Source organism: Podarcis liolepis, assembly GCF_965112155.1.
Source record: "Podarcis liolepis genome assembly, chromosome: 2".
NCBI lineage: Eukaryota > Metazoa > Chordata > Lepidosauria > Squamata > Lacertidae > Podarcis > Podarcis liolepis.
The window spans coordinates 35585834-35605966 of NC_139555.1; the positions used below are offsets into that span (position 1 = coordinate 35585834).

General features: G+C 41.2%; 2 protein-coding genes across 18 annotated transcripts; both read left to right on the forward strand.

Annotated features, from left to right (window-relative positions):
* Positions 1–1641: 1641 nt before the first annotated feature.
* TEN1 (TEN1 subunit of CST complex) lies at positions 1642–7500 on the forward strand. The gene is made up of 3 exons (XM_083487748.1): positions 1642–1752; positions 3480–3637; positions 7142–7500. Exons 1-3 carry the CDS (start codon positions 1664–1666, stop codon positions 7276–7278), a joined length of 384 nt encoding a protein of 127 aa, XP_083343874.1. The 5' UTR covers positions 1642–1663; the 3' UTR covers positions 7279–7500.
* Positions 7501–9484: 1984 nt separating this feature from the next.
* Positions 9485–19874, forward strand: CDK3 (cyclin dependent kinase 3). Of its 17 annotated transcripts, none has more exons than XM_083487679.1 (8): positions 9485–10051; positions 11256–11306; positions 12125–12202; positions 13647–13767; positions 14500–14670; positions 15505–15606; positions 18115–18318; positions 18619–19874. In XM_083487679.1, the coding sequence occupies exons 2-8, from the start codon at positions 11281–11283 to the stop codon at positions 18742–18744; spliced, it is 828 nt and encodes a 275-aa protein (XP_083343805.1). In that variant the 5' UTR covers positions 9485–10051; positions 11256–11280; the 3' UTR covers positions 18745–19874. The 17 variants fall into 17 exon arrangements, with proteins under 17 accessions (XP_083343805.1, XP_083343799.1, XP_083343800.1 ...); XM_083487673.1 differs by having other exon boundaries at positions 11259–11404; XM_083487674.1 differs by having other exon boundaries at positions 9486–10051; positions 11159–11306.
* Positions 19875–20133: the final 259 nt, after the last annotated feature.

The window sequence follows — 20133 nt, forward strand, 5'->3', positions numbered from 1 at the left end:
GCTCCTCACTAATAGGTGCCTTAGCTGCGATGGGGAAACCAAGGGTGGCTTAACGTTGCCCGCCCACTGATTTGTGGCTGAGGGCACATTGGCTTCACGTGGCTGCGCGGCAGAAACTCTGCGGCATAGGAGGGAATTCTGGACAGGCTGTCTCTAGATGGGTGTTAGGAGGATATAAACAAGGGTTTCGATTGCTGTTTTGCAGGTAGTTTGCTTGTGGTGCTTGAGAAATTCCCGGTCGTCGCGCCTGCCCTGTGCAACGCCCTCCCATCAGATATCAAGGAAATAAACATCTGTCTGAATTTTGGAAGACACCTGAAGGTGGTCCTGTACCAGGGAGGTTTTTCATGTTTGAGGGTTTTTGTTGTGTTTGAATACCTTGCTGGAAGCCGCCTAAAGTGGCCTAGGCAACCCAGTCAGATCGCTGGCAAATGGATAATAATAAAAAAATTGTTACTTGACCCCCTCCTTCCTCCATATTCAAGATTTCCATTGTCTCTTTGCTTCAAAAACATTAAGTGCGGAGGGGGCCCAGCTAAATTTAAATTCATTTATTAGACTTATTGGGATGGGTGTGGTTAAAATTTCATGGAGAACAAATAGAATGCATGCCTTGACATAAAGAGGTCTGTTTTCCTAGTAAACATTTAATCAAAAATTGACTTTGCATATTGATTTGGAAGGGGCTGGAGGAAGCCCTGCTGTGGGCATATTCTGCTGCTGTTCTTCAGATACCCATTTTATTTTATTAAACTCTTTCTATTCTGGCTTTCCATTTGTAATGGCATCCTCAAAGGTAGACTCGCTCCTCTTTCTATGGTTGCACTTTGGTTCCTTCTACATATTTTTTATTTTGGCACCCTGCTACCTAGTTTGCTTAGAGGCATTGTGGTGTAGTGGTTAGAATGTTGGACTAGCACCTGGGAGACCAGGGTTCAAATCCTCACTCAGCAAAGAAGTTCACTGGGTGGCCTGGAGACAGTCACTGCCTCTCAGCCTAGGATTAAATGAGGAGGGGAAGAAGCATGTACGCCACTTTGAACTCCTTGGAGAAAAAAGTGGGATATTCAAAAAACAAATAATAGTCTGTATTTGATGATATAATATATAATAATAATAATAATTTATTATTTATACCCCGCCCATCTGGCTGAGTTTCCCCAGCCACTCTGGGCGGCTCCCAATCGAATGTTAAAAAAAAATACAGCATTAAATATTAAAAACTTCCCTAAACAGTATATAATATAATACTGTATGTGACACTTTCTTGTGCAGCGGCATCTGAAGAGTGAGATGCTGTAAGATAAAGGTATGGTAGATAGCAATCCTATCATCAGATCTGTAAAATAGTAATAGCTACCTGCCCTTACAGCGGAAATGCGGAACCTGTGGACTACAACTCCCATCTTCCCTATTCCAATAGCCAAGCTGGCTGGGAACCTTGCAAAGTACTTAAAATGAGGTTATTATCATGAACAAAATAGGTAGTAGTCTATTAGAATTGATTTGAGCATAATTAAAGAAGCCTGTCAACTGAAAAAGTAACACCTGCTATTGCATAGTAGGGGAATCCAATTACCTTGAAGCGGAAAGATAATCTTTTAAATACTCACTTCATTTTTTGCCTGACTGTAGGGTCTGTTCTCAAGAACAGTTGCGCAAAATGCTGCCGGATGCTGGGACATATCACTTTCCTTGGGAAATCAACTCTGCATTGATCCCAGAAGGGAAGACCCTGAGAACCTATGGCAGGTCAGTGTAATTGCTTTCGACCTTAAGATTTTTGTTTCTTTTGCTCATCCTATCTAACATTACTACTGCTACTCTTTTTGTCTCTTATTTTCCTTCTGATTCCTTCCTTTAGATTTCATAGAAGAACCAAATTCATAAATAACCAAATGCCACATGTAAGAGAAAGCATAATGAGTTTGATTTCTTCCCCCCTACCCTGCACATCTGTGAAAAAAACTTGTTTTGTTTCCTGTCTCCTGTTTACTATATCTGTAACGATTAAGCCCAACCTCAAGATCAGCAGGATAGAGCGGGTTAGGACTGTGTGGAAGTGCCCCTCTGCTGGTGTTGGGGTGTGGTGGTTGTGGGGAGGCATCCGCAATCCAGGCCACTGCTAGCTCTACTGGTGGTGGGAGCTAGTGGTAGTCTATAAAATGCAGTTTTGGGGACTTAGATGTGTGAGATGCTGGTTTCCTTGGATTTACTGGAGCATGTGTGGGGAGTGGAGCTCTCTAAAAAAGACAACCCAAAAGAGGTACATCTGCTCCCCACACCTCCTGCCCTAGATGGTACAAACTGGCAGGGATTGGGAAGTGACAGATCATTATTGTTATCATGTTATTGTTGTAAACTGCCTTGCGATTTATTTTTAAATGAAAAGTGGTATTGAAATGATTTTAAATAAAATGAATCACCTACCACTTCACTCTTCACCCCTTCCTACTTAGGACTGGATTCTCATCTGTTGCATAGTGTCCTTGTTAGTTTATTAATCCATGTGTTGCACCACCATTAGATGTTGTAAAGTATTTGTTGTCATTGTTTTAGTAACATAGTTTTTATTCCTCTTCACTTTTAAAGTTTTTAACATGGTTGCATTGTTTACATTGGAGGATATGATGTGCAGCAATGATATAAAATTTAAAATAAAACAATGATAAACACTCAGATAAACATTTCTGAATAGACATTTCTGACTTTCTGAAACATTTCTGACTTAACAAAGTTATGTCAAAGTATATATGCCAAAATTATTACAATTATTACAGATATGAAATTATGTCTAGCAACATTTATTGCTTTTTTGACCCTTAGTAAGAGGTATTTTGTATCAATAACAATTATAATTTATAGGAAGGGGGAGGGGAAAATTAAAATGTGTACTTCATGCATGCTAGGCTCTACTGTAATCTATAGGTACTGTTCCGCCGTATGCCTCATTATTTGTGTAATCCATAACGTCACATGTAAAATATTCATTTTTATTTTTCTGGCACAGAGATGAATATGTGAGTTAAAAGAAAGAAACATTAGGCTAACATTGAGTTAATAATCCTAAATGTCATATTGTATGTGTTTTGAGCTCAGGCACTCATTCAGTATAGCATTATTAGACATTCTTAGCTGAGGGGAAAAACTTTGAAATCAGTTATTTATTTTCAGTTAACTGGGTGGTGTTCAAAGAAGTTTTACTAAATTATATTCATTGATTTAAATGGGTCTGAGTAAAACCTAGCTGAACGCTACCCAATGTCTTTAGCATTGGGAAGCAGATATAGGTAGATCTAATTTCTCTATATTTAAATACATTATTTAATTTCTGTACTACTTAATGTATTAAAAATATCTCCAAGCAGTGTACAAAAAACTGAAGTAACAATGGACAACTTGAAACAAAATCATTCTGCACATGATTTCCACATGCTTTATTATCAACATTATTTGAGACCCAAGTTTTTGTTTTTCAGGCTACACTCCTATGATGTGGTCAGCTCCCAAGCCATCTTAACAGCTCAGCACGCTTCAGTTCAGCACTGTATCCAAGTTTGTACCAAGTTTGTGGAACCATTCCAAGCCCAGCTTGGAGCTCTATATATTGTACTGGGGGAAACCGAACATAAAGAGGGTAAGAACACCTGTATTTTTTTCTATCCGTGAAACCAGGAATAGTCTAGATCCTGGCCTGGTGGACCAACCTTTATCTCCTCCACCCCAGTGAGCCAACTTTGACAGGTGGGCAGGACCACCCGCCTGCTAGTCATCAGGCATTATATTGATGATGGGTGAGTTGTCCCAGCCACTTGCCAAAAGTTGGCCCACCAGGGGCGGGAGGAGATCCTGCACAAAGCAGGATTGAACTCCCCACACAGCAGTTAATATGCGGGGAGTTCAATCCTGCTTTGTGCAGCTGCTTCTCTACCTGGCCCACACCTGTAGTCACAGATGGCATCAAGTATGGGGCAGGTAGGTGTGGTTTCAGAGAAAAAGCCTTGCATGTTTGGCCTGTGGCTGGAGATTCCTCATCCTTGGTCTAGAAGGTAAAATAAATAGTCTTGGGAATAGGGACCCTGATCTTCTGATGCAATCCTTTTGCATGAAAGAAAAATAAAACTAGCAGTGGTTTAAGTTAGCACCTAATCACTCCTGTTGGTGTTTCCTTTTCATTCTCTGGAACATAGGGATAACACTGATTTTCTAATCATGCTAGCCCTGTGCTGCAAGCCAACTTGTTTGGTGCAGCCTGGCTTCTTGTAATGTTATGCAAAGGTGGCAACGTTTGTTCCTAGACTCTCTTAGCATATGAAAACACCTTTGATCTGATTGTATAACTTTAAGCTGCTTGTGTACCCTTATTAAAAGTTGCATTACCTAACCCTGAGATTTGAAATGTTGACTTATGCTACAGTGGTAGTGAATATTGTGTGGGAGGCACTAGGGCTAGTGCACGTACGTTTAAGCCTCTGGGTGGGGAGGAAAGAAGAATCATGTCCTTATTTTCAACCACACTGAGGACACAGATTCAATCCCTCCCTCCCCCCCGAAGTGCATTTGAAGGGGTTCATGCGGTACTGATTGCTTACATCTGTCAAAGACTTCCACCTGTTTTGATGGCCGTATGCAGTGGGTGGCCTCTGTTAGAACATAAAAGGAGCCTGCTGCATTAGGCCAATGGCCTATCTAGTCCAGCATCCTGTTCTCACAGTGGTTCTCCAGATGTTATTGGACTACAGCTCCCACCAGCTATGAGCATTGTCCATGTTGGCTGGGACTGATAGGAGTCCAACAACATCTGGGGGCACCATCTTGGCTAACATCCATGTATGTCTGTAGTACTACTGTTGTCAGTCTAGCTAGCTTTCCTAAACGGCCTCAGTCCAGTATACCTGAAGGAGCGTCTCCACCCCCATCGTTCTGCCCGAACACTGAGGTCCAGCACCGAGGGCCTTCTGGCGGTTCCCTCGCTGCGAGAAGCAAAGTTACAGGGAACCAGGCAGAGGGCCTTCTCGGTAGTGTCACCCGCCCTGTGGAATGCCCTCCCACCAGATGTCAAAGAGAACAACAACTACCAGACTTTTAGAAGACATATGAAGGCAGCCCTGTTTAGGGAAGCTTTTAATGTTTAATAGGTTATTGTATTTTAATATTCCTTTGGAAGCCACCCAGAATGGCTGGAGAAACCCAGCCAGATGGTCAGGGTATAAATAAATAAATAAATAATAATAATAATAATAATAATAATAATAATAATAATTATTATTATTATTATTATTATTTATTTATTATCATCACAGTATGGCATTATCTCAAGGAAATGGGTTGTTGTGGGCTATAGTTGGCACCCATCTGTCTTGGGATACAATGGAAGAGTGCACCATTGAGGGTAAAGTCAAACAGTGCCTGCTGTGACTGTAGAGACCGATATGGGAGAGACATGTTTGCTCGCAGCTGGGGCAGATGAAGGCATCCAGTTGTGCTGATGCAGGTGTACCATGGCGTCTCTTCTTTCTGCGCTCCTCCCAGCAGACATTCCTCTTCTGGTCACTGCTGCAGATACACAAGCTAGCTTGATTGTCTCCAGGACTGTGGTCATCTGCAAAGGATTCTCACACGATGGGGTTAATGTTGCCAGCCTTCATGCTACACTTGCCAACATCTTTGTAACACAGAGTTGGTCTGCCAACGGGCCTGATGTCTGAAGCCAGCTCCCTATGGAGAACATTATTGGGATCCTGCCATCTTCCATTCTGTGGATATGACCAGCATAGACGTTGCTGAGACAGAGGTGCAAACATGCTGGGAATGTGGGGTTAGAAGAGCACATGTTTGTTTGAGACTCTGCGCTGCCATGTGATGTCCTGCTTCTTCACTGAAAAGCATTGCTGAGGGGGCAGATTATAGAGGAGAATTATGGGGCAGGAGGATGCAGCCTCCCCTCATTTGGTGCTTTGCCCTTGCAAAACCACAAATACACAAATTTCAGATTCTTTTACAAACATGCTTTTGGAACTTAGCTGGGATAATAGTGGCTATGGAATAAGGAAGGTGAAAGGGGTGGGCAGGGGAACAGTTTAAACACTCTTCCTGCAAACGGCTTATTCCCAATATTGTTTTCCTGTGTAAAAGCAGTAGCTGAGAGCTGAGATAAGCAATTAGCTAGCAAAACGACGTTCCAACGAGAGTGCTTGGAAAATATTACATTCCTGCAAACAAAGGATTGCCTTCAGGGAGGACTTTTGAATTCTCTTCAGCAAAGGGATAACTACTTTATACATTTTGTGTCTGGGAGAGCTCCTGTTATAGTGTGGGTATTCCTTGGCACCCAAATACCAGCATTTCTTCGGCGCCAGTTGTATATTTTAGGAGACCTTGACCCCTGGCACCAATTAGCCTGTTAGCTGACATGATCTGCAGATGGATCGTTTGGGATCCTAAATAATTAAGTAGGTTTCTGGGTGAAATGTCAAATGTGACTAGATGACAACACCTTATTATACCAAGTAATAATTATGATTAATCACTCATAATTCAAGCACTTCTTAGTTGCACACTGAGATACAGAAGACATGTGACTTATTATTAGGTTTTCTGAAATCTACTGTGCCTTTGTACTTGTGGGTATTCGAACTCAGTTTACAGACAAGTAGGTACTCTGGAATTAATCCGAATCGGTTGATGGGGGGGGGGAGGGAATTGAACAGACAAAAGTCACTGTTTGGAATATTACATGTGAAGCTGAATTTGAAATTAGAAATGGCTTCTAGGACTTGACTGCTCTGAATCCCATGACCTATAAAATAGACATACAGTTACCCTCCATCTCTTTCCACTTCAGTGATTTCTAGCCAACTATTTCCCATATGTCATATTTAGCAAAGCACAGTGAAAATGTGACCTGCTTAATTTCAGTTTTCAGCAGGACCTGTTTTAAATATGACCTTATAGTCCACTTCTAGATTTTTGCCCCAGCCTATCGTCGTGTGCTGGTGTAAAGTTGCAGTAGCATTCTGCATTCTAAGCATTTGTCAGCATATTGCAGTTGCAAGACTGCATTATTGACCATGACGGAGCTTACATAGATTCTTAAAAAAAGTTGCCACATTTCTGACGACTTTAATTTTTATATTTACAGGTAATGAGATGGTGATAAAGGCCCGTGTGTTTACATGTGTGGAAGGAATAAACCTTCAGTTGCTGGAGAAGGCCATAACGGAACAGAGAAAATATTTCCAGGAGAGAGAGAAGCAGCTGGAAGGAAATGCCTCCTAGTGCTCTCTGCATTAGGAGAGGACTTATTACTGAACATAATTAGTGCTATACTGAATAGGGCCAGCGTATCATTTTCCTTCACTCTAGTACCATTTTGTAATGCTGTCTTAAAATTGTACTGCCTGCTATTGCCTTAAGATGACCCCCCCAAAAAATATTTTTAATGTTCAGAGGGAGAAAGTATGCCCCCGGTGTTCTAGAACCAACCAGTTTTCTCACAGTATCCATAAAGCCTGGGACTTGAAGATTGGCCACAGAGGACTGAAAAATTAGCAACTTAACATAATCAAGGCTGCTTTGTGGCCCTGTCACAAAAGCAAAAGAAGAATGGGCATTTAAACACTATCAACTTTAAATTTTAAATTTTATTATTAAACAAAAAACCAAAGAGTATTTAAAATCCAGCTGCTGTAAACTTAATGGCTGTTTTCATTATTTCAAAATACAGTCATAATAAACTGCTTCCAAACTAGAATGCAAACCCTTTGCATTTTGCATTGTTTAAATGGTTTAAATTTGCATTGTTTAAATGGCTTTCAAAACACTGTGGCAACTTCTGCATATCCTAGTGTAATACGTGAAGCAGTTAGCAGCATTCCTAGATTGATTAATACTTACTGGGCTATTTATTTGTGTGCTTCCTGACAACCTGTAGCATTCAGCCTTATTATATGCAACCCTTAGCGTAATTTCAAAATCCCTCTGCTACGAAACAGCTTTGAACTCCAGCAAGAGTGATCTGTACTTCCTGCAGCAGCTGGGTGGCCAGGGAGGAAGGAGAGAGAGAAAGAGTGAGAAAGAGAAGGGATGGCAGAAAGAGAGAGAAAACAGGTGGCTATGTACACATTTGGTCCTGCCATTGGTCAACTTAATCTGAGGGAATGCAGTCCTCAACAACAACCAAGTTTTGCACCTCTACTGGGGTGGGGCGTGGGGAGAGACACTGAATGGATTTTGATTAATATCTTTTGAGGGCTTTTCTGGATCCTTTCCCAACCAGAGAGAAATATTACAATACTACAAGATATTAATATTACAAAATCATGACAGGTTTTATTTCTCTATTACCTAATGGGAGCTCAGATTCTTAAACGTCCATTATGGTTTTACCTTAATACTAGATTACTGAAAGTTGTGTCATAGCCATTATCATGCTCAACTGAGATTTATATTGAAAATGAGGTGTGTCCCCACCCCCATAGTTACGGCACTTTGCATGGTTCTTGACTGAGATTTCTACTCCAAAGAGTTAATGATCGAAGTTAATTTCTGCATTAGAATTCATAGGAACAAGAAATGTTTCTATGTTCTAATTATATTTGTATCAATCTCAGCTGTTAAGATCTATGGGAGGGGTTCTAATATCGGAGTCATCTTCTTGTGAAATAAAACCTGTCAGAGAAAGGAGCAGAGGCTGACCTTTAGCAGAGTGCCCATACTGATATCTCATACGAAGATAACACACATTTGCCTTCTACAAAATAGTCCTGGCTTTCTCCTAACTCAGATGAATACTGAACTCACAATCACTGGTGCTGGTAAGAAGTGCCATGCCTACTTATAAAAATGTGTTGAAGAGATATTAAAAATCCACCCATGTGCCATTTCTTCCTAGTTAACACACTTTTGAGAACTCGGCATCAAAATGTTCGCTCTGTGCAATGACCTTAACCACCATGTTCACTGTAGTGTCAGAAACAGACCACCGCCATCCCAAATTAAAAATTAAGACATGTTCTTGAAATGATGAGGATCGCAACTTTTTGGTAAGTGTAAAATGGTGCTTCTCCATATGTGGATAAGCATATTCATTTGCATATTGATAATAATTGCAAGACTTTAGCATTGTTTAAAGGCTGGGGGTGAGGTAGGAGAAATGTGTTATTCATCCTATACTTGAAGAATGGTTACATACTTTTTCTAGCTCTAAATACTGCCTAACTAAAACTAGCAGAATCTGTTTGGCTAGACACTACAGCCATATTAAGGTTTCAGAGAATGCAAAGGCTGAGGATGATTGACCACTGTGGCCTTCCAGGTCTTGTTGGGGTCCTCTTTCCATCAGCCCCAGCCAGCATGGCCAATGGTCAGGAAGTATGGGAGTTATAATCCATGAATTATGGGAGTTGTAATACAACTAACCTGTGAAAGACCACAGGTTAGCTTTCCACTGGCAAAGGAGAATAAAGTGTTTCAGGGTAGTGAATGCCAGCCTTTCCCCCAATGTCAACAACCCCACTAGCTCTTCTCCTGAACTTTGAATGTTGGACAGGAAAGTCTGAAGGGGGATTTTGAATGTGTTTGGCTGGATATACTTAGAATCTTCCTCACAATTGGGAACCCTGATACACATGGTTTCCAAGCACGGAGAGGCTGAACCCATGAAGTATCCTATCATAATACTGGTTTTGATGTGCAAAAGTTGGGGTGGAGCCAGCAGGGATGGGAATTTGGGCTGCAGGGCTGCTGCATGCCCACTTTCTCCTTCCTTGCGTTCTTTGAATATCCAAATATTATTTATTTACTGTATTTGATATTTGCATCTGTTAGTCTCACTTCATAACAGAAGTCCTCTGGGGCTCATGAGTGCTTCGGTGCTATCACCAAGTCTCTGAAGAAGTCTCTGTGAGCAAAGAAAAACTTGCCCAAATTAAGTAATTTTGATCATTTCCCCCTTGCAAGAAATTTTAAAAGCAGGGCCAAAGTCTAGCCTGCAGTTATTGCTCCTGTGAACTTCCTACAATATATCCCTGTTGGAAGGGATGCAGAAACTGTGAGTATACTAGTCAAACAGCACCAAAAGAGATCTCTGTGTGTTTTCTTATATTTGGTAACATTTGCATTTTTGCATTTGAACATCTCCCTCTAGTGGGCAAAAGCCACTTTAGTGGTGGTGTGAGGTGAATTTTGACCCCTTGGAAACACTGTAGTTCAGTAGGAAGGAGGGTATGGAGGCAAATGGAAGACTAGATGAGCAGGTGGGAAGCATTCTGAGGAGTGAGAGCTTTAATTTTACCCTTAGATGATCACATTATTAATTTGTGACTCGCGTGGGAACAGGAGTGGCTTAGTGGTTAGTGCCTTGGGTGTCAGGGCAGGCCTGGGCCCAAGGCCTTCCTCAAATATGACAACGTGCAGTAAGTCTCTTCAATTTAACAATGCCATGTTCTTGAACATCGCATGTAAAGAAGGATTCTTACTCAGAATATTCCCAACACTCCCCCCCCCCTTAAGTCAAGAAATATTTTGATTAACCCTGTTGGACGGACAAGACTATTCCCTATATCTGCAGTTACCCTAGAAAACATTGTGGCTGTGGATCCCATAATGCAATTATGCATTGTGTAAATAATCTCTTCCTCTTGCCTGTCCTGGCTCTGTTGCCAATCTGCTCCATAGGGGAGAGAGTGAAAAATGTGCCATTTGCCTACGTTTTCTGCTCCACTGGTATGAAACCTGTGCTTAATTTTGCAGCTGAGGTAAACAGACAAGGCCTGTGGGGTGTAGTTGATAAAGTTTGACTGGGAAAGTCAGGGGCACATCTTTCGCTATGAAACAAAACACCCTTTGAGGCTCATCTGCTTCATAGGATGGTGTTGTGAGCCCAAAATACCACCCTGAACTCCTTGAAGTAAAGGCAGGATCCCAATAAGGCATCATCCATTATGTGGGGATGCGTATTGTGTTTCTTGGCCCTGGGGCTGGGCTGTCATAGCACAAAGGGAACAGTAAATGTCATTGTAATCGCCAGACACCTTCAGTTAACTTAAGTAGGTTAATGTATTGGAGAATATGAGAGTAGTCCATTTGAAAGGGATTATTAAAGATGTTATTTAAGCATTATGCTTATTTGTTTAAATGGATTATTATTACTTTTCAGGGATAGGGTGAATGGAAGAATGGAAACATGCAAAATGCTATGATGTATAGAGATGACCAGATAGTACTACTCCTAATTGTCTGATCAAATGTTACAGCAGCAAGTAAGAAGACAGAGAATGGATGCGTTCCAAGATGTCTTCCAAAAGGTAGAGAAGATTGGAGAGGGCACCTATGGGGTAGTATATAAAGCCAAAAACAAACAGACAGGCCAGCTAGTTGCTTTGAAGAAGATCCGCCTAGATTCGTAAGTACCTAGTTCACTAACTTTCCCCTGAATTGGCTACTCTTAAAACTCATGAAATGGTTTTCTGATAGCATTTATGTTTTGAATTTTAATACATTGCAAATTGTGGAATTTGAGAGATACCATGTGGAAAACCATGGGCAGAATTTATTCACATAAGGGTCAGTTCCAAATAGGGTCCAGCTGTTAATGTAAAGTATACTTACTGTAACAGTAGAATTGCAAGCAGCTTAAGCATGGAGACTAATGGCTGATTTAGCCATTAAATATGACAGTGGAGACACATGAATGTATCTGTCCCTTTTAAAATTTTGTGCAGATATGCTTTTCTTATTGAAGCAACTATCAGAATTGAAGGGGGTGGAGAAAAGACTTATAGTCTTTGAGGAGAAAGGCCATCTCCTTAATTTTATCTTTTAGTAGTTGTAGTTCAACCTATGTAGAAGAGCCTTACTCAGAATGCACTGAGATTATCATATCTTATTCCTTACTTGTTCACATATGTTATGCTTGCTGTTGCTAAAATATTAACCTTATACCTGTGTAGTTTTCCACATTTTCTCTTTTTTGTGATTGATGGGACACCCTTTTCCCTCCCTTCTTTGGCTGACAAGCTCTATGAACATTCCCCTAGAGAAGATATGTGAGTGGAAATAATCACTGATGCCCAGTAAAGCAGAAATAATTGGATTGTTTGATACCAAATCCCTTTCTTCACAGGGAGACGGAAGGAGTTCCCAGTACAGCAATTCGAGAAATCTCCCTGCTGAAAGAATTGAAACATCCAAACATAGTGAGGTAAGAAAAAGTCTAGACTTTGTGTCTGTGTAGATGAGAGCTGTTCTCTTTTTAAAAAAATAATTTTTATTAAGTTTTCCATTTAACAATCCAATTATATCACATTGATTATTCCAAATTATACCAATACATATCATAAAGTCCAAATATTTTGCCAAATTATAAATTTTTGTAGGGGGTTCCCATGCTTCTAGTTCAGTAAGAGTCCAGTCATCTCATATTTCTGCTGCTTTTAGAGATGTGAGCTGTTCTCATCTATAACCCATAACAGCATTGCTTAGATTAATAGAAACATGGACTAGATAAGGCTATTTTTAATTCAGACTGCAAATCCTATGCCAACTTTCTTGGAACTTTTCCAGCAGACACCTTGAGGAGACTAAAACAGCCTTGGGGTGGCTATCAAAATACTCTTGAGCTGCCACTCACAGGTTTGGAGTCTGATTGTTGAGGAGCTGGTCATGAGACCTCCTGGGGCAATAATCCTGGCTTGAGGCCATTGCCATTATCATAGGGACCAGGGGCTAGGTTAGAGTGACACTTGGAGTGAGAGACATTGTCTGCTAGCATATCTACAAGTAACTATTCATGCAAGTACATTTTAAGAGGCAAAGTAGCATAGTTACAGTAGTAAACCTGCTCATTAGTAGTGTGCTGCCTTGCTGTTTCGAATAACATGCAAGCATACAGGTATCTGAAAACAGATCATGTTAATTTGTTCCTCATAGTCTTTTGTTGCACCTTTGCTGTTCTTTGCAGAGCAGCACAGGAGAGAATGAGGGATAAATAAACACGAAACTGCAACAAGGGCGTCTCGGTGCTGAGTAAGTTTCATTTAAATAGCATTGCAACAGCCAGCATTTAGGCAAGACATCTGTTGGCAGCTACTAGAGAATGCAGTTTTGCAAACAAGCTCCTTCACTCAATGGCTTGTCTACTTGCTTTGTGTATTACATTTTTATCCCATCCTTCTTCCAAGGAGCTCGGAGTGGCATACATGGTTCTGTCTCTCTCTTCTTAGTAGTGGCTCATGGGATGGTGGAGGTGGGTCTCTGTTGCTCTCCTGGCTTCTCAACACTGTGAGCTGCTGCTTCACCCCTCTCCCTCTTGGTAAATGACATTGACTCACAGCACTGGGAAGCCAGGAGAACAATGGAGCTGCTACTGCTCTCTTACCATTACAACAACCACATGGCATAGGTTAGGCTGAGAGACAAAGCCCAAATTTGCTTCATGACTGATTGAGGAGTTGATCCTGGGTCTCCCCAGTCTTAGTCCAGCTTCCTAACTACTGTGCCACACTGACTTCCTTCTGTTGTGCCAAAAAATGTGTGTGTGTGTGTGTGTGTGTGTGTGTGTCGGAGTGGTGGATGCATTTGTTCTGCAGGGGCATTAGTTCTTCCAAACCCAGATGTTTAGTCACTGAATTCAATTTTTATTCCAGGCTTCTCGATGTGGTTCACAGTCAGAAGAAACTCTATCTAGTCTTTGAATATCTGAATCAGGACCTTAAGAAGTACATGGACTCGTCCCGTACAGGGGAGCTGCCTTTAAGTTTGGTCAAGGTAGAAGTTTACACAAACATACGCACAGTCACTTACAGTATATACCTGGAAATATGTTCTTGAATTTCAACTCCCATCAGCCTCAGACGGCATTGTCAGTTATCAGGGATTATGGGAGTTGTAGTTCAGCAATATGTGACAGGCTGCAGGTTAACTACCACTGTTTTAGACCTTGAAGCATTGAAAAGCCATTCACGTTGCAGAAGGGCCTGTAAGATTTTAACTTTCTTTCTATCTGATAGTGCCTTTAAAAACGGTGACAGACAACAAATCAGGCAAAGGCTGGGGTAGGAGAGCTTTAACTGTTGAATTTTCTCCTTGCGTTCTTCCTGTCATTTAAAAAAGACATAGGAACCCTGACAGGAAACAAACTGGCTACGCTAACAAGGAGTGTGGAAAGTTTCTTATCTGGTCACACTGCTGTTCTCAAAGAAATATATTAACAATGTACATGGAACCTGTTTGCAAGCAAGCGATTGTTTGAGATGTTGAACTGTGGCATATTATGTACCAGCTGCCCATGGTTTCTTTATGCCTACACTGGATCTTGCCACATCCAAAAAAAAAAAAAAAGTTTCAGGAAAATGCATTGTAAACCTCGTACTGCAGTGGGAAATCATGTTGCTGAAAGACAGAATTCTACAGCACCATCTGGTATCACAATGTTATAATGCATTTAAAATGCTTGTTCGTTTGTTTTTACTAATCTCTGAAACCTTTGCTTCTCCCTAGAGTTACCTTTATCAACTGCTACAAGGTGTAAGCTTCTGTCACTCCCACAGAGTCATCCACAGAGATCTGAAGCCCCAGAACTTACTTATAAACGAAATGGGAGCCATCAAACTAGCTGATTTTGGCCTAGCAAGAGCCTTTGGTGTTCCACTGCGTACTTACACTCATGAGGTAATGTTCGTCATCATCTCTTCCTTCTCTTTCTTAGTGCTGTTAGTAGGCAAGAAGGTTTCCAAGTCATCCTCTGAGAAGGTGTGTGTGTGTTTGTGTAAACACAGTTTTTGAGGCAGATTTTGCACCATCAGAGTGCTTCTGAAATGCTCCACAATGGTAGAATTTTCCTGCCTTTGAAACACTGAAAGATGCATGAGACCCCCTCCGGGTGCTGCTCTGGCTATGTTATTTGATGTGAAGTGAGAAGAAAAGTAGCCATGAAATGAGCTATTATGATACCCAGTCTTATGCAAAGAATGGACTGAAACTGCAATTGGCAGACTTTAACCTAAAGACTGTGCCCATACCTTTAGTATTCTGGGTCAAGATTCTGCAGATTAAAAGTTCACGCCATGATACATTTTGAAGGTATGTTTTTACTACCTCAGACTAACATGGTTTCTCTCCAGGAATTTTGATTTTTAAATGCGCTGGACAGAAAAAGAGGATGCAGTCATCTTGCTTCTGAGCTCATTGCTCCATCAGTTCCCTTTGTCCAGCTTCCTCTCCCACATGCTATAGCAGAGAACAAGTGGGACTCTAGTTTTGTCTCATAGCAGTTTGGGGAGGAGAGTGAGTAGAGGGATAGCAACACCTGTTTATCTGGCTGGCGTTCAAGAGGCCATGCTGCAGTCCAGCGGACTTCATCCGAGTGAGAACAATTTCTTGCAAAAGACTGGACTGTAAAAGTTTATGGGCTCAATCATAAAAGTTTTTAACTGAGGGTGGGAAGGCATTTGAATACATAAAAAGCATAAATTGAACTCGAGCTTTCAATGTGGTTCCTTCTAGGTTGTAACCTTATGGTATCGGGCTCCTGAAATTTTACTAGGTTGTAAATTCTACTCAACCGCTGTGGATATCTGGAGCATTGGCTGCATATTTGCAGAAATGGTAATAGACTTCAGTTTTTTTGATTCAAAAGTAAAGTGCACTGCGTTTTAGACGCACAAATATGTTACTTTCTTATGAAAATTTTATGTGGTAATGTGTGCCTTGTTTGTATTTATAGCTACCTAGCTCCCCTTTGTCTTTGTCTCTCTCACACACTCTCTCTGAAGAGAATTTGTAATCTGAGCCCTTAGCCCAGAAGTCAGTATTGAAGCTCAAATCAATACTTGCATTTTGGCAAGAGAAGCAGTTGGTGCACTGTGTCATCTGGATGACATAAAAATCAGTGATACTGAGTTTATGTATACTCTTAACATTACAAATATCCAAAACAGACACTGTGAATCATGTAAACAATATGCTCTTATTTTTTTCCTAATTCTACTGTGTGGCAGAACCAAGTTTTGTGTTCAAAATGTGTTATTCTTGCCACCACCTTTTTAAAATTTCAAGAGTCTTTGATAAGACTTCCTTCTCTGATATTGTTAAAAGCTGCAATGAGCATGAAAATGTGCATTGATTGTTGCTGCTGCTCCTGTGGCCATCTGATTCTGTTTAGATACATGCTTCCTGATCACAGCAGAGTAAAGGAGAAACTTACTTTCAATTTTTTATCCATTTAAAAATGTTTTCTTTTATTAGAGCATTATACCTGGTTTTTGTACACTGCTCTGAAAGCTGCACTGAGGGGTGCTGTATCTTTCAAATAAATAAGATTTATTGCATAGTGAGGATCACGCTGCTGCTGTATTGAAGAGGAAGGTTGTGACCATGGCAGGTAGTCTAAAGTGAAGAAAAATTATGTGGAATGTAGCTTCCATTTTGGTTTGGTAAATTTATCTCTCAATTCTGTGAGGATGCTTCCAGAGGGATGTATACTCCTTATGCATGCATTTTTATTTTATTTTATTGCAAAGCCTACATAACATTATTGTCGTCAATTGCTTTAAAAAGATATGGGCTGGCATCTTAACTCAGATTTCTCCATTCACAACATTAAGCCCCCATCTGGAAGTATCTGATTGAACTTTAGCCAGTTGCATGCGGCTAGCTTTCTGCATAAGGAAAAGAAGAACTGTGGCTCATGGGGAAGGCTTGCAGCTCAGTGACAGAGCATATACCTAGCATGCAGAAAGATCCTAGGTTCAGTCCCTGGTGCTTCCAGGTAGGGCTTGGAGAGCCGCTTTCAGTCAGTGTCAACAGTGCGGAGCTAGATGGACCAACAATCTTGTCTAAGGCTGTTCCCTAAGCTCCTATCAGAACAGATCTATCAGTGGTAGATCAGCAATGCGTTCCCTTAGTTTTCAATCTCTTTTACACACACTAGCTGACTTCTCCTGAAAAACACCTTGCTATGAGAAAGATGTGCAATGTGGCAGCAGCCACTAGAGGCTGCTGCTGTATAGGAAGAAAGTGATGAAGATGACATGGCACTCGATTAAAGGACATGCAGCCCTTATCCCAGGGATCTGCAACCTTTAAGACAAAAAGAGCCACTTGGCCCCATTTGCAAAGGAAAAAAAAAACTGGGAGCCGCAAAACCATTGCGACATTTAAAACAAATATAACATGCCTTTATCCGTGGCTGGCCTACCGGGGGTCCAAAACAGGGACGTCATCTTCCTCCTCGCAGTCGTAGACCTGCATGCGCGCCGCTGCCCTCTGATCTGACAGCGGGCAGGAAGGTGACGTCGGGACGGTGCGTGACTGATGCACGCACCGCCCCCATGCGACGTCATAGCCAGTACAGCGCCCGCCACAGTGGGGAGTGTTGGGGCGCACAAATCACCTCCTCCCCTCACTAGTATCCGCCCCGGAGCCGCGGCAAAGGTGTAAAAGAGCCACATGCGGCTCCGGAGCCGTGGGTTGCAGACCCCTGCCTTATCCTAATACTGTTTACAATATTTGAAAACCGCAAAGGTTTAAGCATTTAGGCTCTTCCTTCAGCCTTGCCTACCATATGGCTCATACTGAAAAGCCATGTCAATTGCTTTCGCAAAGATCAATTAAACCAATTTTTATTTTAAAAGTTTCATATTAATACATCTCAGGTTTTTATGTAGATTTCCACCCCCATGGCTGTCCTTGTTGTCTTTCTATCCTGAGCTCTCAGCAGAATAAAACATGACTGAAGTTTTAGTTCAAATGAAGTTCAAGTTTGTAATATAGGGCATGGGATCAACATTAGATTTCATGTTCTATATTATCACGTTGAACTTGCTTTAGTTTACTGTATGTCTTTGCACCTAGCTCTGGTTGGTAGATCTTGGGATTCTAGTACAAAACAAAGGAGATCCAACAAGCTTGAAGTCTCCCCCTGATCTACACTATGATTTTCTGGGGATCTGGTGTGGTGTTCAGTATATTTCTCCTTTCTCCTTCAGCACCAGGTGGCTTGTACTAAAAGGTATTTATTTCTCTCTGTTCCTTCTCCCTGGGACTTCACTTGGATAAAGAATAGGGGTGCCTATGGAAAGATAGATGAGTGAGACATCCTTTTTCTTTCTCCAGGTAACCAGAAAAGCCTTATTTCCTGGGGACTCCGAAATTGATCAGCTTTTCCGTATTTTCCGCACTCTTGGTACACCTACTGAATCATCGTGGCCGGGAGTGACTCAACTTCCGGACTACAAAGGGAATTTCCCAAAATGGCCGAGAAAAGACATGAAGGTGTTAATTCCAAACTTGGACCGAGACGGACGAGACTTGCTGATGGTAAGAAAGAGGCTGGAATGAAGGGTTTTGTTTTTAAAACAACCTTGGGGCAGGGATGTTGTAAACCAGAATTTCAGCCAAGAGCCTCAATCTGAGATTTAGTCTTAACCCTCAAGTGTATTTGGTAATATAGGGATTTGGTAATATAGGGATTTGTGATTTCTGCCATTTTGATCATGACATTACCATTGCATGCAAAGCCTATACTTGGGAATAGAAAATTAGTATTGACTTTGGGATGATAGGCATAGTATCAATCCATTAAGAGAGATATTTCTGTGTTCCCCCTTTTAATTGCAGCAACTATTACTGTATGATCCCAACAGACGCATCTCAGCCAAAGCTGCTTTGACCCACCAATATTTCTGGCAGACTCCATCACGAGATGCCAGAGAGCAACGTGTAGTAGAGAGGTATGGCCCATGAGAAGGAGGCAAATCTGCAGTGTGCTTCCCTGACAATAGTTCCCTGGATTAACCCTTCCTAATAACTGAGCCTCTTATGCTTGGAATTGGAATGGCTATAGAGGATGAAACTTGTTCATTCTGGTTTAGAAGTTCTCAGCCTTTTAGTGGGGTTAATGCTATATTCATATAGATTTTGACTGTTCTAAATAGAAGGCAGCCTCTTGTGTTCTTTGAAAACAAACTTGGCACTCTAAGCATTTGATGGGGCAAAATATGATTTGAAATTTTAGGATTGCTATGTATTTGAATTCAATCCTAATCCAGCAACCACATATTATTCTATCTTTGCTGTAGTTCAGTATTGCATTGCAGAGAAATTGGTTATAGTAACTTAGGCACTGCCAGCACAGCCTGCAGACGATGCAGTGGACAGGGGATATCATGTCATTTGATTCTCCCTGTAATTAATATGGGAGCTTTTTGCTGGCATTCACACTATCCATGCTCAAGAGGAAATTGTGGGAGAACCAGACATCATGAGACCACCCAGAAATACAACAAATTTTAGTTTCTTTTTGTATCCTTTATCAGCATACTTGTTTACCTTTTCCCTCAAGAAAGGACAAAAACTTGGTCCAAACACAGTTCACATTAAAGAATGGGCTTCTTAATCTTGGAGCAGCTGTCGGGCCCTTCAAGTTTTCATTTCTAATTTAATTAGAATGTGAAAGTCTTTGATCATCAATGTGCCAAGAGAGTCACTGAATAAGCTAGATAGAGCAGGATGCTAAAGAATAAATATTTGATAGACTCCAGTTACTGATCTTTGCCGAATACATGGGGGTTGGATCCTGCAAGCAGGGTTCGGCTCATGGATCGCTCCTGCTGATAGAAGGGCAGGGGGAGATAATGTCCACTGATTTCCTCTTTTGCCTGCAATCTCCTGTGTGCTTCCTGAAAATCTGCTCTGGAGGGAAACCAGTAAACTTGTCCCCTACTTCTGCCTGCTCTGAATCAAAGCCACTGCCTAGTTATGGGGTTATTTTTAGAAACCTTGTTATTGATGTTTTAAGTCATTTTTATCATTAACTGTTAATATTATTGAATAAGTTTCTGTATGCACTAAATAAAAAAAAAAGCTTTGATAAATCTTTTAATGTAACTTGCTGGTTCTCAAATGTCCTTACTGACAAGAGTTCCTATGATGGGAAAATCTTTTACACCGCGGTCATTTTTGCTTATATTGAATGCATGGTATACAGAAAGAATCTAGAACCCCTTTTGCCATTTTGAGCTCCAGCCCTCACGGTTATCAAGGGAATGTGTGTTGTACATCAGTCTTGCTTGCCTTTTATTGCCCATAGTCCTGCTCTGACCCGACCATTAGATTTCTGATAAAGTGTATTCT

Excerpts from the sequence above, each read along its gene's own strand:
- TEN1 (XM_083487748.1), top strand. The coding sequence starts at position 1,664 with ATGCTGCCGGATGCTGGGACATATCACTTTCCTTGGGAAATCAACTCT. Across the intron at positions 1,753-3,479 it reads ACCCTGAGAACCTATGGCAG|GCTACACTCCTATGATGTGG; the intron begins GTCAGTGTAATT and ends TTTGTTTTTCAG. Across the intron at positions 3,638-7,141 it reads GGAAACCGAACATAAAGAGG|GTAATGAGATGGTGATAAAG; the intron begins GTAAGAACACCT and ends TTATATTTACAG.
- CDK3 (XM_083487671.1), top strand. The coding sequence starts at position 10,614 with ATGCATTGTGTAAATAATCTCTTCCTCTTGCCTGTCCTGGCTCTGTTG. Across the intron at positions 15,607-18,114 it reads GCTGCATATTTGCAGAAATG|GTAACCAGAAAAGCCTTATT; the intron begins GTAATAGACTTC and ends TTCTTTCTCCAG. Across the intron at positions 18,319-18,618 it reads ACGGACGAGACTTGCTGATG|CAACTATTACTGTATGATCC; the intron begins GTAAGAAAGAGG and ends TTTTAATTGCAG.